This window comes from Platalea leucorodia (genome assembly GCF_965183815.1).
Source record: "Platalea leucorodia genome assembly, chromosome: W".
NCBI lineage: Eukaryota > Metazoa > Chordata > Aves > Pelecaniformes > Threskiornithidae > Platalea > Platalea leucorodia.
In genome coordinates this window covers 38,435,836-38,459,655 of record NC_138859.1, presented here as the reverse complement: position 1 = coordinate 38,459,655, position 23,820 = coordinate 38,435,836, and the positions used below count along the sequence as shown (strand labels likewise).

Below are 23,820 nucleotides of genomic sequence, written 5' to 3'. Positions count from 1 at the left end.
CTGAACCTGTAAAATGCTAGGCTATACCTACAAGCTAAGCCGATAACAAGTATTCTCAAGTCTGCCCTTCCCTAGGCAGCTGACCTAATGTAATGGATTGCTGCCACCCACCCAGCCAAGCTCTTCCTTGAGCCATGGCTGCATGATCCTGCCCTGCTCCTTCTGCCAGATCAGGGGTTCATCACAAACTTCACTGAGCCAACTGTGCTAATCAAAATGGCAGAAAGCAACACAATGTTTCAGAGGAGGGGGGGCATTTTACCAGAGTGGGGGGTTCAGCATTATAGCGCTCTACTATTTTTGTGAGCTAAACTGTCTTACAGGGGAATACAAAACACCAGAGCTAGGGAAGGGAGAGGTGAAGTGCTGAAGAGGACAGAGCAGGACATTTTCCTTCTGATATATTTGCTATATGTTAGATCACTCTAACATATAGCAAATATATATATTATATATCATATATATATCATATATATATATCATTTGCTATATGTTAGATCTTATGGAACCATACCGTTAGTCTTGATTCATATGTTAATTCTTAACTACTTTTAAGACTGTGACTATAAAACAAAACAATTTTAAGAAATTATTTCATAGCAGGTGAAAAACTAGGTTTTAGTCCTCAAGGGAAAGAGGCAGCACAGGTTTCAGTTTCATTTGGCTGTAAAATGTGGAGGTAGAGGGTGAGGAATAGCATCTTAGATTCATAGAATCATTAAGGTTGGAAAAGACCCTTAAGATCATCGAGTCCAACCGTTAACCTATCACTGCCAAGTCCACCACTAAACCATGTCCTCGAGCACCACGTCTACCCATCTTTTAAATACCTCCAGGGATGGGGACTCAACCACTTCCCTGGGCAGCCTGTTCCAGTGCCTGACTACCCTTTCGGTGAAGAAGTTTTTCCTAATATCCAACCTAAACTTCCCCTGGCGCAGCTTGAGGCCATTTCCTCTCGTCCTATCCCTTGTTACTTGGGAGAAGACACTGACCCCCACCTGGCTACAACCTCCTGTCAGGTAGTTGTAGAGAGCAATAAGGTCTCCCCTCAGCCTCCTCTTCTCCAGACTAAACAACCCCAGCTCCCTCAGCCGCTCCTCATAAGACTTGTTCTCTAGACCCTTCACCAACTTCGTTGCCCTTCTTTGGACACGCTCCAGCACCTCGATGTCCTTCTTGTAGTGAGGGGCCCAAAAATGAACACAGTACTCAAGGTGGGGCCTCACCAGTGCCGAGTACAGGGGCACTATCACCTCCCTGGTCCTGCTGGCCACACTATTCCTGATACAAGCCAGGATGCCATTGGCCTTCTTGGCCACCTGGGCACACTGCTGGCTCATGTTCAGGCGGCTGTCAACCAACACCCCCAGGTCCTTTTCCGCCAGGCAGCTCTCCAGCCACTCCTCCCCAAGCCTGTAGCATTGCATGGGGTTGTTGTGACCCAAGTGCAGGACCCGGCACTTAGCCTTGTTGATCCTCATACAGTTGGCCCCGGCCCATTGATCCAGCCTGTCCAGGTCCCTCTGTAGGGCCTTCCTGCCCTCCAGCAGATCGACACTTCCACCCAACTTGGTGTCATCTGCAAACTTCCTGAGGGTGCACTCAATCCCCTCATCCAGATCATCAGTGAAGATGTTGAACAGGACCAGCCCCAACACTGAGCCCTGGGGAACACCACTCGTGACCGGCCGCCAACTGGATTTGACTCCATTAACCACCACTCTCTGGGCTCGGCCATCCAGCCAATTTTAACCCAGTGGAGAGTGCACTTATCCAAGCTGTGAGCAGCCAGCTTCTCCAGGAGAATGCTGTGGGAGACAGTGTCAAAGGCCTTACTAAAGTCCAAGCAGACAACATCCACAGCCTTCCCCTCATCCACTAAGCAGGTCACCTTGTCATAGAAGGAGACCAGGTTAGTGAAGCAGGATCTCCCTTTCATAAACCCGTGCTGGCTGAGCCTGATCCCCCGGTTGTCCCACACTTGCCGCGTAATGGCACTCAAGATGATCTGTTCCATGACCTTCCCTGGCACCGAGGTCAGGCTGACAGGCCTGTAGTTCCCCGGATCTTCCTTCTGACCCTTCTTGTAGAGGGGCGTCACATTTGCTAACTTCCAGTCATCTGGGACCTCCCCGGTTGACCAGGACTGCTGATAAATGATGAAGAGTGGCTTGGCAAGCTCCTCTGCCAGCTCCCTCAGTATCCTCGGGTGGATAGAAGCTACAGAGATCATCAAAAGGACCTAATATCTTCAGAAGATATGATGCTCATGAAACAGAAACACAGTTTTTATTTCTCTTTTCCTACCTTCAATTTCATCAAGCATACAAGACAGCCATTAATTTCCATGCTTAATTATCTGGGAAAAAAAAAAAAGGACTGATTTTCTAATTTTCTCTACTTACACTACATTTAGTGGTCAGGTATGGCTGCATGGTCATGGCATGTTTGACCATTAGCTGGGGCCTGATTTTGCTGAATAAGAACAAAGTGGTTATGCAAGCAACCAAGCGACCAGAATTCACACCTTTGTTGTCAGAATCTGCAAAAAAATTAGAAAATACACAAAGTAATGTTTGAGCAATGAAAAACATATGGCCAAAACATCATATGAATATCTCTTTCATAGAATCATAGAATACCAGGTTGGAAGGGACCTCAAGGATCATCTGGTCCAACCTTTCTAGCACAATCTAGATGAGATGCCCCAGCACCATGTCCAGCTGAGTCTTAAACGTGTTCAGCATAGCTGAGTCAACCACTTCCCTGGGGAGATTATTCCAATGGTTGACTGTTCTCATTGTGAAAAATTTACCTCTTGTGTCCAATTGGAATCTCCCTGGGAATAACTTGTACCCGTTACCCCTTGTCCTTACCATGTGACTCCTTGTAAAAAGGGAGTCTCCATCTTCTTTGTAGCTCCCCTTTAAGTACTGGTACATGGTGATGAGATCACCTCTAAGCCTCCTTTTCTCAAGGCTGAACAAGCCCAGCTCTTTCAGCCTATCCTCATATGGCAGGCTTCCCAGACCCTTTCATAGCATAACTTTCAAGATCAATACAGAATATTCTTATTAGATTAGAGATGAGAACATAATGTGTTAACATTTGTATGTGATCACAAAATATGTGAAATAAGAAGCAAAGATGCTTCAAAGACATCACTAGTTTTTAAACTACTTACTGTACACAGAACACTGGCCCAGCCAATGATTCCTATTACAACTGTAGAACATATTAATGTGGGAATAAATGAGATAGTGTTTTACTTTGACGAGATGCAGCTGTGCCCTTGAGGCTTGTTACAAACAGGTTCGCAGGAATGCAGCTGTGGCCTTGAGGCTTGTTACAAACAAGTTTGTGAAACTTAGAGGCAGCAAAATAAGGATGAGATTGGATACATCCCTGAAAGAGGAATTTGCGTGCACCAACTTGAAGAACCAATAAGTAACGCTGAAGAGACGCGTGGACGCAAGACAGTAGCCAATGAGATGGGTTTTGCTTGCTCGTGAACACTAGATCATATTATAAAAGGGATAGATTGTAAAAATAAAGTGTCGTTGTGTTCTTCGCTTGTCTTTGCTTGTCTTTGCCTAAACTCATACGTGGAGTCCGTGATTAATTGCCACAAATGGTGACCCCGACATGATTCGGTCCTACGACGTGATTCAGTCCTAAGAACCACGGATGAGAGAGCGGACGGTGGCAAGCCCAGCTGAACTTTATTGCAGCGGACCAGAGAGCTGCTTGTCAACAATTAATCGCCTCGGGAAAAAGAGGTGAGCAGCTGGGAACGGGAAAATGGGGGCGCAAATGCCCTCGGAAGAAAAATCTATTTTGCGTATATTTTTGCGAATCCTTGCAAAAAGGGGCATAAATTATGATGAAGGCAAGGTTCGGTTGTTGTTAACTTGGCTGCGAAAAAACGGGCAACAAGCGACCGCAGCGACCGCGTTCCAGGTGGAGACTTGGGAGGAGGCAGGAAAAGTGTTATGGGAAGCGGCCACCGGGGGGACAGTAATGCCACAAGTGTATTGACGACGTGGCGTTTACTGAAAGACACTTTAGAACAATTAGAGTCAGACCGAAAGGCTGCAGCGTCTGCTACCACTCCGGAGCTAACCCCGCAGGGCACGCCAGAAACACCGACATCGGGTTCGTCCTCCGACATGCCCTTGCTCGCGGGTGCTCAGGCTGCACAACCCTCCACCCCCCCCGCGCCGCCGCTACCCTCTGCGCCGCTTTCTCCTTCACCTGCTCCTATGGCTTCAACACCTCTGCTAGACCTTCCGATCCCTGCAATCAGTACCCCTCCACTCCCCCGCCCACCCCCGGCCCCTGCTGCGTCGGCACTCTTACCGCCTTTCTCTACTGCTTCTAATGCCGATACTCCACAAACCCATAATCAGTTGCCGCCCGAGGAATGGGGGGCGTCAGCCGCTGCTACAAGGTGGCAAAAGATTAGTCACCAAGCATTGCAAGCGGGAGATACAGCTTTTTGTTCAGCGGTAGCGTGTCCCGTCATACGCGGCAATGGAAATGTCCCCGATGAGCATGAACCTTTTGGCTATAATGTTTTAAAAGATCTACGACAAACAGTTGCTGCGCATGGACTGGGTTCTCCTTTTGCACAATCCCTGCTACGGGGAATATTTACAAATGAAATAGTACCATTTGATATATGCACGCTTACTAATCTTATATTGACCCCAACGCAAAAGGTGATCTTTGAAAGCACCTGGCGTACCGCCTGTCAAAACGCCACAATTATCAATATGCAGCGACAACAAGGCGACCCTTTACAAGGGGCAGGACTCCCACAGCTTATGGGGGATCCGCCGCTAAATCACCCAACGTTACAGGCACGGTTACGACCAGAGATATTAGCACAAGGCAGAGACCTTGCTTTACAGGCATTACTAAGAGTGCCGGATGCCAGAAGAGCGACAAAATCATTTACATTAATAAAGCAAGGGGCAGGAGAGGGATATATCTCATTCTTAGATCGTCTTAAAGAAGCTTTGGAAAAACAAGTCGAAAATGCAGAAGCAAGAGAGGTCCTACTCTTAAAATTAGCCTTTGAAAATGCGAATACGGACTGTAAAAAAGTGCTATTGCCTCTAAAAAATCCCTCCTTAATGGACATGATAGAAGCTACCCAGAAGGTGGGGTCAATGTCTCATAATATGGAAACATTAGCTACAGCTTTTGCCACCGCAATGAAAGTACAGCAATCATGTTTCTCCTGTGGAAAAACCGGACACTTTAAAAGAGATTGCCCACAACTAAGAAAAAGAGATACGACAAGCTCTAAACAGATATGGACTTGAAATAGCCCCTGAAAAGGTGCAAAAAACTGAGCCTTGGAAATATCTGGGCTGGAAAATCTTGCAACAAACAATTGAACCTGCAAAAACAAAAAGGGGGAGTGCCAGGAGCCACTCCAGCAGACAGACTAAGTAAAGCCGTGTATGTGTTAAACTACCTGAACATGTCTGAAAATAATATTCCTGTTATTATCTCTCATTTTCTGTCTCTTCAATCAAAAGATTTAACAGCCACACCACAGAAGGCCCGAGTTTTTACAAAGTCGCTACAAACAGGTAAATGGGAAGGTCCTTTTGATCTGCTAACCTGGGGCAGAGGGTATGCTTGTGTCTCAACAGATGTAGGACCTAAGTGGGTACCTGCAAGGTGCGTAAGACCGGCTCTTGCATCAGATAACAAGAACGAGCAGCAGAAGACACTGAACTCCGAGAAGACTGATGGGGAATGACTTATCAGAAAACCCCGAATTAATCCATAAAGCAATCAAAGATTTGAAGTTAGCAAATTACAAGTCAGTGATGGATTTGGTTGGCTGAATCACTTACTAACAAGTTGGGGAATTGGCGGGTGGATAATGTCTCTAATCAAAATGGGTCTTTTCTTGTTACTAATATTTTGCGCTATAATAATGATAGTTTCTTGTCTAGTGTCTTGGGTACAGAAAATGCTATAGAATATGATTAAACAAGCTTTTGTAGTAGAAAAACAAAAAGGGGGAATTGTGGGAATAAATGAGATAGTGTTTTACTTTGACGAGATGCAGCTGTGGCCTTGAGGCTTGTTACAAACAAGTTTGTGAAACTTAGAGGCAGCAAAATAAGGATGAGATTGGATACATCCCTGAAAGAGGAATTTGCGTGCACCAGCTTGAAGAACCAATAAGTAACGCTGAAGAGACGCGTGGACGCAAGACAGTAGCCAATGAGATGGGTTTTGCTTGCTCGTGAACACTAGATCATATTATAAAAGGGATAGATTGTAAAAATAAAGTGTCGTCGTGTTCTTCGCTTGTCTTTGCCTGTCTTTGCCTAAACTCATACGTGGAGTCCGTGATTAATTGCCACATATTAATGCAAATAAAGCTTGCCACATTTGTTTTGTTTTTAGTGATCTAAAAGTTTCAACAAGGTATTTTAAAAGTAGTTCTGTTATTGTGGTTAGCTAGAGAAAATTAGGGAAGCTTTATTATTATACAGTGCTCAAAAGTTCATAATGATCTTAAATGCAATAATTCATTACCATCAGTTTCATAATAGGAATTCTGCAACAGTAACTTTTTGCGATAGTAATTTGAACAACCACTGTTACAGTATCATATAAAATTCAAAGGAGCTACTGGGTTGTAAACAGTATTACCTGATAAGGATTCCTCATATTTAAGAATGTGCTCAACCAAATTGTCAACAAGTTGAGTACAGGCTTTCTTCACAGGTTTATAGGAGGCATCCTCTTCTGACTTTAACAGCTATAGCAAATGAAACAGAAAATGATTTAGTATTAAGCGTGCATTTATTTACATTGGATACATACTGGTTTTATAACAATTACTACAGATACACAAGGATTTTGCACTACAAAAGCATTTAACTTCCCCATAAAAGTTACATGGTGAAGAAAAAATTAAGGGAAGTAAAAAAAATCAAACCAAAATGCAAGAGAAGTAAAGAAAAATTAACTGCGACAAAAAGACAGAAGAGAACAGTTCTAATGATTTTTGCATTGGGATGAAAGCTAAATTTGCGCTTAATGAAATAATGCAGAAAACAATAATGTAGTCACACTTGCCAGCAGTAACTAATAGGAGTTAGAAGGCTTTTTAAAATGCTTAGGAAAAAAAAAGAGCAAATTCAAAAGGAACATTTTTTGTGACACTAAGCAAAAATATCAAACTAAGATGAAACATAGTTCTATGAACATTTTAATCAGTTAATTTAATTGAGCCCATACTATAGCTTTTTCTTCAGTGCAGGCATTAAGAGGCACTTTGGTTTACTTGGCTACCTATTTTCATGGCACTCCAGGCTAAAGTAAAATCTTTGGAGACCTCTAATTCCCCCATGCATGCTTTTGTTAATTTTGTTTGAAAATTAACGGGCGCATACAAGTTGTAGAGGAGAAAGATAACACAGGCTGAGAGATATAAACAAAGCAAGCTCATTTCTTAGAAAAATCAGAGTAAAATATAATGTAGAAGTAAGCTATACTCTGAAGATTCACTGCTTCTATAAACTGTGTAACAAATATATTGGACGTGAAAATACACTTATCTACCATTTAAAAAAATCTACATTACACTAGAGGCCTCATTTCAGAATTAAGTATCTTAGCTGCGGACTTCATGTTATGTCACTCATTATTGAAGAGACCATGAAATTAAAAACAAACAAAAACCCTCCCCAAAACAATAAGTGAAGTATTTTTAAAACAGATCATATTGAAAGAAAGAAACTAATGTTGGAGACAAAGAAAATTACACCAATGAAAATTTAAAAAAAGGTCAGATGTTTAAAGGGCATGAATTGAATTTATCTACTGTAAAGGACTGGTCCTGTAGTCTCCCTTCAATGTGTATTAGTACCAAAAGAAATGTCAAAATTCTTACAATGATTGTGCCATACATTCAAAATTCATTACTTACATTTTGAAGAAGCTGTTCAAACCAATCATACCCTGTATCTCTACAAGCTGCAACCTAAAAGTAGTTTTGAGAATAAACTGGTTAAAAAAGGCATCTGAAGAAAAATTACTTCAATACAGATGTCATCTTAAAAGATCAGTAAACATGCATAGATATATTTTCGTATACATTCAGTACAATATCTTTGGAGATCAGAAACTGTCTTCTGCATTTGAAAAATAGTCTCACCATTTAAGTGATCCCAGAATTTGTATCCCATACAACACAAGGCCTACACATTTTAATGGAGATTGCTGGCTCTAATGTAAACCAAATGTTGGTTTCGCAGAACAACATTTTGTACAGATTAAAGCACAAATACAAGCCTGACATATTAAAAATGAATGTGTGTGTATATATGCATATACATATTTTTATACAAACAAACTAAGTCTTCACTGGTATCATATGTCAGGAACAGCTCACAGGTGCTCCAAAATAGAATTGGCAGGAGAACTGAGAATTAAACTGAAGTCAAATCGACTGACTTCTCAGTCTGGAAAAATGCACACTACAGTACCATTTAGTAAAAATACTGAAAAGTAGGATGGAGTTTAAACCCATAATTTTAAGTAGTGAAGAAAGTACTTTTATTTGATATTTACATCTTGGTATAATTGATATTAAAATACCTTCTACATTTTCACTACAAATGTATAAGCATTTTATTTGAAACAGATTTTTTTTGAGACATGCTATTTAATTTGCTGCTCCTAAAAAGCAGATAAAATTATGCAGATACTAGTTTACCCCGAGTAAGAACATGACCCTGTATTTGTTAAAACAGCTTATTAACCTTTCAAAATAAATGTTATCAACTGAGGAAATTTTTCTTTTAAGAGACAACTTCTTAGTTAGGCTTAACTATATGCTGCTACTAGCATTTCCTGGAAAATGTTAAATATAACAGAAATTTGTTGTGTTTTAACTGAACAAGTATTTTACACAACCTGAATATAACATGGTCTCAGTTATCACTGCCAGCAGATTAGTGAGCATTTAAAGTTTCCTACAGCCTGTTCCACCAGGTGAAAAATTCTAGCATATATTTAATGTCAGGAGACATATAAAGAAAACCATCTGATAATTAAATTACTTGCATATTTTTTGTATTCTAAAAGACTACAGACAATATTTCAAAGATATTAAAAACATAATCAAATTTTGCACGCAACTTAATTCAAATTTGTTTAACATACCACATCAGTGATGTTTAGTATTTTCCTAGTCATTGCTTCTTTGTCATGGTGTGGAGTTGGAGTAAACCAGAGCTTCTGGAATGTCTCATTTACTAATTTCTGAATGGAAAAAAAATATTAGCAGAAATAAATAAGCTTATCTTGGCACATAGGTATTATTTCTAATACATCCATAAAATAGATTTGTTGATGATACGTGCCATTTCATAAGGAATTATTCAACCTAAGTGAGACTGTTGATCTGAGACAGACCCAGATCTACTATTACAGCAGTTATACTGGCCTCTAAGCAAGCTTCACTAAAATGATCACTGGGAACTGATGCTACAGAAAATGGAGTTACCACTTTCCTGCACTAATTTGCATTCCTCAGGAAAACATAGTACCCTGAGAAGCTGACAACCGAATACAAGATTACAATTTCTACAGCAGAATTAGCAGCAATTGTAGATTACTTAGGCATTTTCAGAACAGCTGTGACAAGGTGGGGAAGAGAGAGAAGCCAAGTCTCCCTACCCAAACATAGGAAGTCGGTTCCCTTCCAATGTTTTTGGATGGAGGAAAAGATGGAATAGAATGAAAGTTATTATTCCTGAATTACTTATAAAGCATATGGTTTTAAGAAGTGTTCCTCATCCATGGAGACATAAAAAAATACATTGCAGATACTGCCTCATCTTTCTGAGGTTGTTGGAAAGGCAAGGGAAAGGAGGAGAGAGAACAAGGTCATCCTCCTTTCCTAGCAGCACCTTGGATCCAACTGTTCATCTACTTCTTGATTAACAGTCTTCTCTGAAAGCTGCTTGGCATTAACATATCTCAAGTAGTAAAAATATATGCTGCAGCTTTAAAGTTGCAGATTTCAAATCCCACTGAAAGTTTGATACAAAATTATTACAGGTGTATTCTTAATTACCCAGCAATTTTAAAATTATTTTTGCCAAATCAAACAAAAAACATCAGTGTCAGGTTTATGATTCAACGCATAATCTTAGTTTTATGCCCTTCTGCATATACATTGCACAAAGAGTAGAATATGATCACATAAGTAACATTTTAGGGGGAATAACTGTTTCATTAAACATTCAGAATTAATGTAAAATTAGCACAGATGAATACTTTATAACTTTTATACGCAGAACTTACAAATCTGGCATATACTAACATCAAGTACTTAATTTTGACTTAAAGTTTATTTTGTTTGCAGAAAGGAGTTTTATATGCCAATTTTACTTGTTAGAAAAGAGAAGTACCAGAGACAACACTTGCAAGAAAAAAACCCCTCTAAACAATAACTATTAAAAATCTTTTGATTGTCAGCAAGAACTTGAAGAAAATAGAAGAAAAGAAAGAAAACCAAGTCAGACAGCAATGTAGAATGCTAAGATACTTGCTCTCAAAAATTAAAAGTGAATAAAAATCATAAAAATTACAGAGGAGCAATTAAATACTTTTTTAATTTTTTTTTGGTCAAAATATAGAAACACATTATGATAATTAAAATCCTGAAGGATATGTTTCAGTCTACCTTAATGCCTTCTTCGTCATTGACTCTCCGAATCATTTTCACACACATCTCTGTAATTTTGGGAAATGTTGGTTGTTCAATGCAGATATCTCTAAGTATCTTTATGACTCTCTTTCTGACACTGATACCAGTATCCTGTGAGGAGAAAAGCATTACACTCTTGAAAACAAATCAGACATTAATTAATTTAAGTATTATACGAATTAATATTTGAAAATCACCCAATCTGACCTGCAAAACATATTTAGAAAAGGCAGCTAAAATATTCTGGAGTTCATTTATACAAAAGGTCAGCATAACTTACACCACTTTATTTGCAACAATTCTAAAGGTTCTGGCTGAGTCCCCAGAACACTGAAATGCTTCCTCCATTTATACCCTCCCATTTAAGAGCTCATGATGTTGCAAATGTATAATTCCACTTCTTAATTCAAGAGCTTACAAGCTAGATGTGATGATGCTTTAGCTACTTTGTTGGAACACACAAGACCCTTTGTAGATCTGGACTGTAATACTTCAAAAGCCTTTGGATAAAGCTTATGGATAAGATACGTGCAGCAACTCTTTTCCATTTTCCTAGGCTTCATCTAAGGAGATGGATGAAGAGTTTCATTTCATATTACCTTATTCAAAACCCATTTAATCTGAATGCAGGATGAACAGCTTTATGCATGCTCATATGCACATCTCCAAAACCCTTCACAAACATATTTTATCATGTAACTATAGCAAATGAGTAGTATTTGACTAAAAACCTGACATGGATGCTAAAAGCTAGTGTTATCTTACAGTTAAATTAACATTGTATTTTATCTGAACATCCAGACAAAAAACACTTTTTATACAAAAACTCTAATAAGAAGCCTTTTAAAATACTAAAACATAGCACAGAAAAACAAAATATTTTTATCTTTTTTTCTTTTGGATTACAAATGGCAACTTTAGATTACTGTGTTGTAGATCTTTCTTCATCATCTACACTACTGAACTGCCCTTAATGACCCATATATCAGACTTCAGAGATGTGGAAAAATTCCTCATTTCACCTAATTTGTGCCTTAATAAAGGAATCAAAAGGAATATAATCCTGGTTCTGATGCGGTACAACTTTCTATGTATGTTTACCTTTTGATGTAACAAAGTCTCACTGGAAACAAGTGATGCATTTTACAAGGTTGGTCTCAAAAGCATGATGCTCTCCATTAAAATAATATATAATTTACTCTTGGGATCATCATTCCATATTATTAAACATATAAACTCAGTTGAAAACAAATTTTCCAATGCCACTTATTTTATCATAAATATCACAAGTCACCGTACCAATATTCTTTCAATCAGCATGTCATAATACTGCTCAGCAAGCTGAGGACGACAGAGCACAAATCGGCCAAGCAGCTCCACAGCTGCTTCTCGTACACTAGTGGAGTTATCCATTAACCGTCCATGAACACCTCGTTGCATATCCAGCTAAAAAGAACAAATAAAACACAGATCCAAAATAAGAAATAGATTTCTTTCAAGCGTGACAGAAGAACACATGTGCATGATGGATATTTCATTTTTTTTACCCTGGCTAGAATACTGGGGTCTACAGCAACAACCTCAGACAAACACTTCATGGCTTTTGTTCGAACAGCAATTGCATTTTCACCAAGTACACGCAGAATCTAATAAGAGAACAAAAACAAAGATTCAATTTCTTTGGGAAGGTAGCAAACAATGTTTAACAGGCAAAAATGCAGCAGAACAACATGCAAATGATTTAACTAAAATAAGAATATCTGTCTACTAAAAATTGTATATATCTTCTCAGACAGTAAAAAGGCACATGCAAGTGATGTTCTGTGGCACTGATAATTGAGCATGGATATTTACTAGGATTTGCTACATCTCTAAGACTGGTCCAAACAGGATTTACACAGGGTCCATATGTTCACTTTAAGTCCCTTCATTTTAAACTCTACTTTTGCCATTCGGTTGTGGCTTTCACCATGGTTCTTTCAACAGGAGAGTTGGATTTGGGCACTATAATTTTAAGAATGGCTCTGTATGCAGATCAATATAAGTAACATCACCTAAACTAAACTAAACAACTAAACCAGTACTGGAGTTCAAACATGTCACCATGACAACATGTTAGTGCTCTTCTCCCAGAAAAAGGAAAGAAACCACACTAGTCAAACAACAGCTTCCAAAGTGACAGTAACATGCACTGCAAGCAACTGACCAAGTTGGCTTGTATTTTCAAATCAAATTAAGATCAACTTAATGAGTTAATATTACCAAATGAGCATGCAGCTTACAGAAACTGTAAAAAAGATTCCAACATTTTGTGATTATAGTTCTGTGTACATCTAAGATAATGATTTTGCCATATACATACACAGACAAATAAAATAATGTATGTACAATATGACATATGAAATGCATGCAAGAAAAAGAAATATAAGCACTTCTGTCATCAATACAGAATATGAAATCACGTGGTGTTATCATGGCCTGTTAAATACCTGTGCTCAACAATGAACAGATATTGCACGCTACCGCAAAAGTGTGTGGAATCAGAAACCAACTCTGTTTCACTGTACTAAGACTTCCAGCACAGTTTACCTGTGTCAAATAAATATCGAAACTCTGGGCAAATGGCCTCATAGAGGCCAAGTAGCGAACAATCAAACATGCATCTTCATAGTCCACAGTATCAGAATTCATCCTGCAACAAATCCAATATTTTAATTAGGACACGTTTATCAAAAATGATTAAAAAATGTCAAATGCATGGTTAATAAATCAGTGGTGCTGAAACGTACTTTAATGTACTGAATTGAGATGGAGCAGTTTTAATGATGCTGCGAAGAAACATTTTGCGACTTTCTGCTCTATGCATGATTTGTCCTGTTGTCTCAACATCTTTTGCATGATGAGTTCCTTCAGATGAATCCTCATCCTTCTGAGATTTAATTGCTTTCTCTGTCTCCATAGTTGTATCACGGAACCACTGTGCTATATAAAACTTCCGAGAAAACTGGAGAAATACAGCAAGATACACAGAAAACAAAAACAACAGATATAGAAGAGTGAAATTAACAGATTTATAATGAGATTAAGTGAGTCTAATGCATCAACCATATTTTGGAAAACACAATCAATAGTATATGTTAGGATGACAATTTAATTGAAGCACTAATATGCATGATCAAAAATCATTTTATTCAGTACATGTTACTGAAATTATTTTTATATACACTTGACATCAGAAAACTGAAATTTACCACTAATGATGCATCGGTTTCTGTGTTCTCATCCAGATAATCTAGCAAAGCCTTTTGCAGCTGTTGAATTTCATCTTCTCCTCCTGAAACCTATCAGAAATAGAAAGTTAGTTATAAAATAGAATATTGCACAGTGGTAATTATCATCTGAAAATCTGCATGTCCACATATAAAATACACTGAAGTTAATGTTCTGCAATTATCAATACAACTAACAGTTTTTTAATCAATTACTTCTAAACTTTGTACAGACTAAATCAAATTAGACTGTGGCTCCAAAGTCTAAAAAAGATTAGCAGCAGAATAAGATTGGTTTTAAAACAGACTGACTGATTTGATTAATTTTCATTCTATGATCTTGTGTAAAGACCCTCTGTCCCTCAGGAAAAAAGAAGGGCTGAAATCACACATAGTAGACTGACACAAGGTTTAACATATAAAAGTCATCGTTAGTTCTCTCACCAATATTAAATACTGAAACAGTGACTTCTCAAGTGAACAAGGGATAAAAGGCAAAAAAGTCAAATGAAAATAAATATGAAACAGACAACAGTAAAAACATATGGGAAACATAAAAGAAATAAAAATAACTTATCCCTTTGCAAAAAATATTTGGTATAACTGTTTTCAGGGATAAAGCATCCATACAGAGGAAGTGCAGCAAGTATGCTCAATCCATCTAGGAAAGAACTTACAGAGGTTGTTCCCAAACATCCCTGAGCTCTAGCACTAAAGAATCATGCTGTCTGAGACTCAACTAAGTTTCTATCAGTCAAAAAGCCTGAGAACAAACATACATTTTATAAAAATGCCACCTAGTGCATAAAGCCTATCTACAGAATAGGGTAATATTAATTTTCCTGCGAAGCACTTTTAAGATGCACAAAAAGGATTACATATGAAATATTAATCTGAGAACTAGTGCTGGAGACTATGTATCAGTTTTGTAAATATCTAAACTGTATGAATGTTAAGAACAGAATGTATTTTTTCCAAGAGGAAATATGTATATCCTGATCTCTTAAATAGTTCTAGCCTATGCAAACTGAACAATGATTTTGTATATGACCATCAGACAGTGTACTTCTCCCCATATAGGGGTTAGAGAGAATAAATCAGTATCAATTAACTTGTTAATGAATCAAAAACTAACTTTCTCAACATCTACAAGACAGCATAAAACCAAAAACATAAACCACCCACTTTTCCTTAGTATATACTGAAATATGCAGGTCCTTACAATTGCTGATGCTAGAGCAGAAAAAAGGATTTTTTTTTTCCCAAAATGAATGAGTTAAAGAATTCAAAACATGTCTACAGTGTACATAATACTAATAAAGGTTTATTAATATATATTTGGCACCCTAATATATGTGCAAATTGTGATTTGAAAGTCTGGCCTTCAACCAATGTTAAATTCTGTGGATAAAAGGCTGAAAAAAAAGTTGCTTGATGAACCTTAACTGCCTAACTGTTTTCAAACAAGTAAAAGACCCAGAACAAACAAAAAGAAACTGTGAAGCCCACAACAAACCATATTCAATATTGATAATAAAAGTAGAAGAATAATTTCTGGCTTAAACTTCTTCAGTTACAAAACTTTTTTCTTCTTTGGCAATAAAACTTGTAACTTATAACCATCTTAACTTCTGTATGAACAACATAGATTGAGAATCTTGTCACAAATGCAGCATATAATATAGTCTGCAAACATCAGCAAGTGGAAAAAGGTACAGTTACAAATCCAGAAGATCAGTGTATCAAGAGAGAAACTAATGAAAAGCATGCACAAGTGTTCAAATCAACTTGACAATCTACGACAGATTTCTATGAATAAAATTTACTGTTTAAAAATGTCAAAACAGACTAGATTTTCTCCTAAATCTAATTCTACAGTTCATGAGTCCAAACCACAGTAGACAGAGTCATAAGCATTCATCAATCACTGGGGAATATCCTGGTAATGATATCAGAGGGTAGAAGGAAATATCCAACAGAGTCTAAGTATTCAATTCAGCAGAAAAGAAAAATCTGTAGAGGTTTAAGTTAATTTCTGAATGAAAACAATAATTTAAGATCTTTCTGATAACTAAAGCTGAATATGTCTACCAATGGATCTTATTTTCTTGCCATTTGAACAACAAAGTGAACCTTAGCTGTCACGTACACATTTCCAAGTTGTTATTTGTTCTTATGTTACAAATCATTTATAAACAACACACTGTCTACCCTGACTGATGATACCGTATAGTATACACCTTCCACAATGTACAGATGGTCTTCCATTATTGATGTTAAGCTTCCTGAATAACTGAAAAAATGCTTTTAGCACTCAATTGCCCACAGCAATCTTATTTTCTGTAGATGCCAATGCCTAGTTACTGCCTGATCCTGTAAAAAACCCAAAACAAATAGAAAAATTCAGGTCACCACTCGGGTATGTATCTTTTTAGAATATCTTTCAATACTATTATATAACTTCTGGAGATAAGGAAAGAGAAAAGGATTTTTCTAAAATATTTCCCTACAAAGTCTAATGTAGAATGGTCAAAATCCCTGCCAACGGAGGAGAATTATAACCCCTTAGCACATAGAAGTATAAATTATATTAAGCCACTGACATAAAGATTTGACATTATATGTAGTACAATATTCTAATTGACAAAAGTTATGGGAAGTATCAGCCTCATAAAGGAATAGATGAATTTTGATTCTTTATTTGAATGCCTGTAAATTGCACAAGTTTTTCCTTCAACATAAATCTGTAACAGTCATTATAAAATACATATAATAGATCTGGAGTCTTTTCAGGTAACTGAAAGGGAAATGAATTGAAATGACTACTCAACTTTAGATCTAATCATGCTGAGAACAATTAGTAGTTCAGAAAGAAATGTATAGCATCCATAAGAAATGTGCAAGTCTACATTTTTAAAAGGACACATAAGACCTGAGATTTTCTCATCATACTATGTACTACAGAGAGCCCAAATGCATACATATGTTTTGTTAATTGCTGCCACCCTTGCAGATTTGGAGACATTTTGATAAGCAGCATTAGCAGAAATGCAAATATGCATTCTCTAATGAAAGATATATGCAAGCCCAGTAAAAAAAAAAAAAAAAAAGAGAGAGAGAGAGAGAGAGAGACCAAGACCAATACCAGCCACATCACATAAAAACTAACCTTACAGGCCTAACAGTTTAACTCTCTAAAGCCTGTGTATGAGTGCTATAAGCCCAATTACCACTTTGCAATAACAAATGCACATATATACACACACATATATATTTTTAAGGCCTCTTAAGATAGAATCCAACTGTTGCTCCATTATTTCCTCTATATTGTCACAAGAAAACTGGTTTTACCACTGTAATTAACCACTATGATCATTAAGGAGATGGTGTGATTATAACCAATATGATCATTAAGGAGATGGTGTGAGAAAGACATGAATTAACAAATGTGATACTTATAAATTGAGTATATAAACTCATTCTCCACAATGCCAGTTTTTCACACATCTTTAAAATGTTCAAATTTTTAAATGGATACATCTCAATCCAGCTGGCACAGGATCTCTCACACACCTGTTTGAGGATTCTGGCTATAGATCCTTGATCCATTTTGCTAGTAACTGCATCTTTCCTGAGTCTTGCAGCTACAGTTCCAAGATAGTCAAGTGATGCAACTCTTAATGCCATTTCTGTAGATTTGTTACTGAACTGGTGAACCTAAGAAAAGCAGAATAAACTGTTATAAAAAATTATTTATTTATGCAACTGAGATTCTTCTCACAAGACGTTGCTTGACCTTATTAAAAATTCCACCTAAATTCCATGCTGCATAAAATTATGTAATTTACTAATACATCACAGATACACTCCTTACTTTACATTAATGTTTTTTCCTTTATTGGGTCTCTCTCTCTACAAATATGCCTGTTAGAGTTTTTTAAAAATATACATTTTTATTAAATAAACTGGACATCTAGTAGAGCAGATATCCTTTGCAATAGCATAGATCTTAAGCACCATAATGCAACTTCCTCATTATTCACACAAGTATAAAGCAAGCTACATTTTACCAGGAACAGGACCATAAAATATTTTTCCAAGAAACAGCTCAAATTACATTGCAATACTGAAGAACAACTCTCAAAAAACATGTCAACGAAAATATTCACATTCTGTAAAATGTCACATTCCATAAGTAAACGTACTATTATTGGTAAAAGACCAAACTACTTAATTGTTTTCAAGTTCTGTGCTAAAGGAATAGTCCAGAGAAGTATTTAACATGAATAATTACAGCCATTAGTCTGACTTTATTCCCAATGAATATCTACACTTATTAGATGCTATACAATAGCATTTTTTAATGTGGAAAATGACATGGAATAGTACAAGTGGACTTCCATGAGAAACTGTATACATATAACCTTTACTAAGTTCCATATCAATGATCTTCTGACCTAAATTTTATTTTCTATGCATTAAATAATAGTGATACATGTAAGAAAATCCTTAAATGCTGCATGTGTGTGTCGACAATCAGAAAGCATTCCTGTAATAGTTTGAGCTGAAATAAACAAGGTTCATTGTAATAAGAAATAAATTAATATAACAGTTAAAAACAAGAATCCCTTACCAATAGCCTTCCTAATAAGCTAAGTAGCAACTCTGCAGCTGGCCATTCTGGTTTATTGACTGTGGAAAGAAGATCTTGAATGAAGTTCTCAAACAGTGGTCTGTAATCTTCTTCCCCTTGTTTACTGCCACACCTGTTTAAAAGAAAACGAATTTTGTAAGTGAATTTAAGAGCCATTTAAACTTTTCTTCTGATGTAAACAGAAGTAATCCTATGTTTAACCAGAAAACCAGTTTTATGCAATTCTAAAAAAAAAAAAAAAAGCCGAAATATTAGCAGAAAAATTGGTTTTATACATTTACGGACAAATAGTTTAAACAGTTATCACTCCAAGTTGCACTGCAAGTAAAGCAGCTAATTCAGGACAGTAGAATTTTGTTCCTAAGATTTTTTTAATTTATTGTTTTGAGTTAAAGTCTGCATTAACTTGGATGGACAAAGAAGTAGGTAAAATTCTAAAGCTCAAGCTAGAGTGGGGTATTTAGGAGGTGTTGCGTCCTTAAATCTGGTCTGACTTATCTCACAGTGACAAGACATCTCAGTATTATGCTCCACAAAGGTCAAAATCAGAATGTAAAAAAAATCAAAAGATAACATACCTGATAGTGTTTCGCTTATATGTGGCATCCCTAACTTTAATGATACCAGAAGTATGCAGAGAGATGGCTAGATGGCTCATAAATAGCCTTTTGGCTTAACAGTAGAAATTAACATGACAAAAATAGGACTTTTTGTTACAAATCCTTTGGTTATTCAGGTATATTTTTTTTCCCTGTTGAGCTATTGCCTTTACTAACTTTATCTAAATGAAAGTAATTTTAGGTTTTTTATATCTTTGTCATTCTGATGACTGAAAGAATCTTGTTTCACCACTTAAATATTTACTCAGCCTTCTCTTCCATGCTTCAGATGAGTAAAAGACCCCTGATAAAAGGATCCTACATAAACTATCAGACATATTCTTAAACGTGTAAAGAACTCCCTGCAGAATTTCTGTTCCATAAAAATTTTTGTCCAGACAGGTAGCTCTCTTAGGGATCTATAAAGTATATTGTTATAAGTAACTTTATTAGTAGGCATTTAGCATTGCAAAGTGGTTTGGTTTGTCTTAAGGTGTGACAGATTTTATTCAGAGTTGGTTTCATCAATACACTAAAGAACACAACAGTACTTACTTCTTAAGGAAAATAGAAAGGAAGTTTTGTGCTGTTCTCATGGCTGTTTCATACGAGTTAGTAATAAGCACATCTTGATCCACCTAAAAATAACAAGATTTATTTGTCTAATATTTTAGCATACACAGAAATATGATTTCCAGATCAGCATTTCTCATTCATCAAATAATTACAGCAGACATAAAATTACAATGCTTAATTACTAGAGCACCATCATAAAATATCATACCTACAGACAAAGTCATTCCTGCACAAAAAAAATATTATGGCTCTTTAAAAAAATCTTACTTTTTTGTTTGATTCCTCCTCTGAATTAGAATCTTTTTCTGTTGATGGCAAATGCACCACACACTGAATAAGCTGCAGAACTAGTGCTGTTACCATCTGAATATACATAGGTTCTCCATCAGTGTCACTGCTGTTTAACCTGTTAATAAGAAAAGACAGCATTAACACTAAAACTAAAAAAAAAGACAAAACAAAACAAAAAATTTTTGTCCTAAATAAAATCTTTCTAAAATTATTACCACAGCTAGAAATCTGTGTTCTAGACATTTATCTAGTCATTTGCTTCTCTCTTATGCAGTGAAAGATTTGGTCTAACAAAAACAGTATTATTCTCAGGCCGAAGAGGTGAACTGAAACAGCTCACAGATGGGCTATCAGAGTATCTGTGAAGTTCAGCAGCTGAAAAATCTATTGAAATGTTTAATAAATCAAACACCTATATGCTAAGGCACTTACTAATAGACTTATTATGTATAATGCCATATCCATTTCCAACACTATAAAAAAAATACGCCGAACTTGTCCTAATAATTTATTACTTATATATTATTTAATGTATGTGAAATGTGCAGGACTTTTAAACAATAGAAAATAGTGACCATGACCTGGATTGACTTCTACAAGAGTTACACCTATGGTAATCTCAGGTAGCATAACAGACTTTGGGGAAGAGTGGCTGGAGAGGACCTGGGGGTGTTGGTCAACAGCCAGCTGAACATGAGCCAGCAATGTGCCCAGGTGGCCAAGAAGGCCAATGGCATCCTGGATTGTATCAGGAATAGTGTGGCCAGCAGGACCAGGGAGGTGATAGTGCCCCTGTACTCGGCACTGGTGAGGCCGCACCTCGAATACTGTGTTCAGTTTTGGGCCCCTCACTACAAGAAGGACATTGAGGTGCTGGAGCGTGTCCAAAGAAGGGCAACGAAGTTGGTGAAGGGCCTAGAGGACAATTCCTATGAGGAGCGACTGATGGAACTGGGGTTGTCTAGTCTGGAGAAGAGGAGGCTGAGGGGGGACCTTATTGCTCTCTACAACTACCTGAAAGGAGGTTGTAGCGAGGTGGGGGTCAGTGTCTTCTCCCAAGTAACAAGCGATAGGACGAGAGGAAATGGCCTCAAGTTGTGCCAGGGGAGGTTTAGATTGGATATTAGGAAAAACTTCTTCACCGAAAGGGTAGTCAGGCACTGGAACAGGCTGCCCAGGGAAGTGGTTGAGTCCCCATCCCTGGAGGTATTTAAAAGACGGGTAGATGTGGTGCTTAAGGACGTGGTTTAGTGGTGAACTTGGCAGTGCTAGGTTAATGTTTTTACTTGATGATCTTAAAGGTCTTTTCCAACCCAAACGATTCTATGACTCTCTGATTCTATGGTTCTATAAACTTCAGCATGCAAGAGTGTCTTTAAGTTGGTACGACCAGTATGAATACATTCCACCTCACATTTCTCCCCTTCCAAGTGATTTAACCTGACAAATAGTACGGTGTTTACTACCCATACGTACATCAACACAACTTAATCCTACCCTTAACAATATGAAAAGGTTATAATCTCTGACATAATTGTCCCCAAATTATCAAAATAATAACTGGGCACAAAACAGATTGCAATTATTATCTTTATGAAGTTATCTTTGACTACTTGTATAGAGAAAATCTTTTCATATCAAATTTTAGATAAGCTGTACCCTTCATGACTGTAGCCACAGACAGGGAATGTCCTTCAACAGATCAGAGCTAGGACTCTAGAGATAAACAGTGCAGTCATTGTGGCCTTGAGATAGTGACTTCCTTCTATTATAGGTCCTAATTTAAAGACGGTATCTACCATTTATGCTCCTATGCCTACCACCTTCCTATTTGCTAGATCTCTCTGATGTCTATAACCAAAAGAATAGGAAATACTAGGAACAAGCACTCATGTTAACATTAAGGTTGCTGAATTCAACTTAAACGTTGCAGTGAATTTCTTTTCCTGGATATTTCCTGTTCATCCACCCTGGATCAGACAACCTATTTCATTGACAATTTGTCTGTCTCCGGGGAAAAGATGTATGCAAGCAAGGAACAAAATCAATGCCAACAACAAATGTTTTAGAATCATTTCAAGTGTCCAACTTCAATTTTAACTGAAATCCAGTTCAGGTCAGATTCTTTCTCAAATTGTACCTGAACCTATACTATTATTCAGAAGATGCACTGAAATCCAGCTGAAGCACTTAAAAGACATTTAAAGTGAACTGAGTAGTTCCTAAATAAAACTCATTCAAAGAAGTATTAGATTGATTTCCTGAAAAGAGTGCTCTGAGTGTGTCCTCAAAGAAGTTCAGCCAGAATTTTCCTATTAAGCTTTAGCAATGAAGAAATTATATAAAATCCATACAAACAGAACCAAAGAATTTTCCAACAAAAAACCTTTGAATGCACACTAAAATTACACTCATTTACATCCTTAGTGAGACAAATAATAAGATATTTCAATTATTTTTGTAAGCAGGCATAAATATGATGGCATAAGAAACAGTGATTATTACAAAATACATTTTTCAGGCAATTCTGCTCTCACTGTAGAGGTTTTGAAATATCAACCTCTAACAAAGCGCAGCTTGTGGATTCACAGATTTTTAAAGAAGTTGTTAATACTGAAGCCTAAAATCCTACATCTACAAAACTATAAATGCTACTGTCTACAAATTATCAATCTATGTCAAAAATTACCTGAAGTTTCTCAAACTCCTCTTGCTAGTTGGTAGTCTCGCAAGGGAAGTGAAAATTTCTTCTAGTATTAACTGTCTATGTTTTTCATACCTGGAGAACACCTATTTAACAGTTATAGGATTGTTAAAAAATTATTTATTGTTACGTAAAATATCGCTTGTTAAATAGATTGTTAAAAACTATATATAGAAACATACACTTTAGATGACATTTAAATAAATTATATTTAATGCATACCTTGTTTGTAATGCATTGCTTTGTTTTTTCAAAGCAAGCATTTCTTTATAAAATACATAAAAACTTTTTCAAATATAGATTTTTAAAAATCTTCAGATAGCATAAATGTGTAATAGCTCTTAAAAATACTGTATGTTTTAAAAATTTCTGCCAATGATACAATACACTGTATAAGAAAGTCAAAAAGTGTAATGCTAAGCTTTCAGATTCCAGTATAGAGCAAAACTCTATGGTAACATAAATTAACATGAACACATGTATAGTTTTAGAGCACATTTGAGAAACCAGTTTTACTTCATATCCTAAGCTTTAATGTTTGCCTGACATTAAATATTATTTCAATTTACAGGGTCAGGATTGTAGAGTTTGCCTCTCCTTTTGTTTAGGCAGAATTACTTTTATAAATACTGGAGTACATCATCCTCACAAAGATCGAACACTTCCACTTGAACAAGCACAGCTGTGTTGCACTGCAGTTTTCCTGAAATAATATTTTATCTACCCCATGAATTTTTCACATAGCCACCTCTTCTGAGGAAAAGGACTTATTCTATTATATAGAAGTATCCTACTAGTTCTGTAGCTTATTCCATTGCATAAATTCAAATCTTAACAAAGGAAATAAGGAAAACCACATTGTTAAGATTTCTTAAGACAAGAAAGGACAGGTAAGAGGAAGGGATTTGTGTTTACACTTTAAACAACATAACCAAAATTAAGTAAATTCCTTGGGTTAAGTAGGCTAT

General features: G+C 36.8%; 1 protein-coding gene across 1 annotated transcript in view; it reads right to left on the bottom strand.

Annotated features, from left to right (window-relative positions):
- LOC309601852 (nipped-B-like protein) overlaps positions 1-23,820 on the bottom strand; it is a 170,092-nt gene that overhangs the window by 13,633 nt on the left and 132,639 nt on the right. The window contains exons 20-34 of the mRNA XM_082335051.1: positions 22,838-22,938; positions 20,125-20,263; positions 19,837-19,919; positions 18,662-18,794; positions 17,602-17,745; positions 14,011-14,100; positions 13,549-13,763; positions 13,349-13,451; positions 12,307-12,405; positions 12,059-12,205; positions 10,736-10,870; positions 9,208-9,306; positions 7,970-8,023; positions 6,688-6,796; positions 2,409-2,545 (exon numbers count right to left, since the gene is read on the bottom strand). Of these exons, the coding sequence (XP_082191177.1) occupies positions 2,409-2,545; positions 6,688-6,796; positions 7,970-8,023; positions 9,208-9,306; positions 10,736-10,870; positions 12,059-12,205; positions 12,307-12,405; positions 13,349-13,451; positions 13,549-13,763; positions 14,011-14,100; positions 17,602-17,745; positions 18,662-18,794; positions 19,837-19,919; positions 20,125-20,263; positions 22,838-22,938 (1,788 nt within the window). The remainder of the gene's footprint in view (positions 1-2,408; positions 2,546-6,687; positions 6,797-7,969; positions 8,024-9,207; positions 9,307-10,735; positions 10,871-12,058; positions 12,206-12,306; positions 12,406-13,348; positions 13,452-13,548; positions 13,764-14,010; positions 14,101-17,601; positions 17,746-18,661; positions 18,795-19,836; positions 19,920-20,124; positions 20,264-22,837; positions 22,939-23,820) is intronic.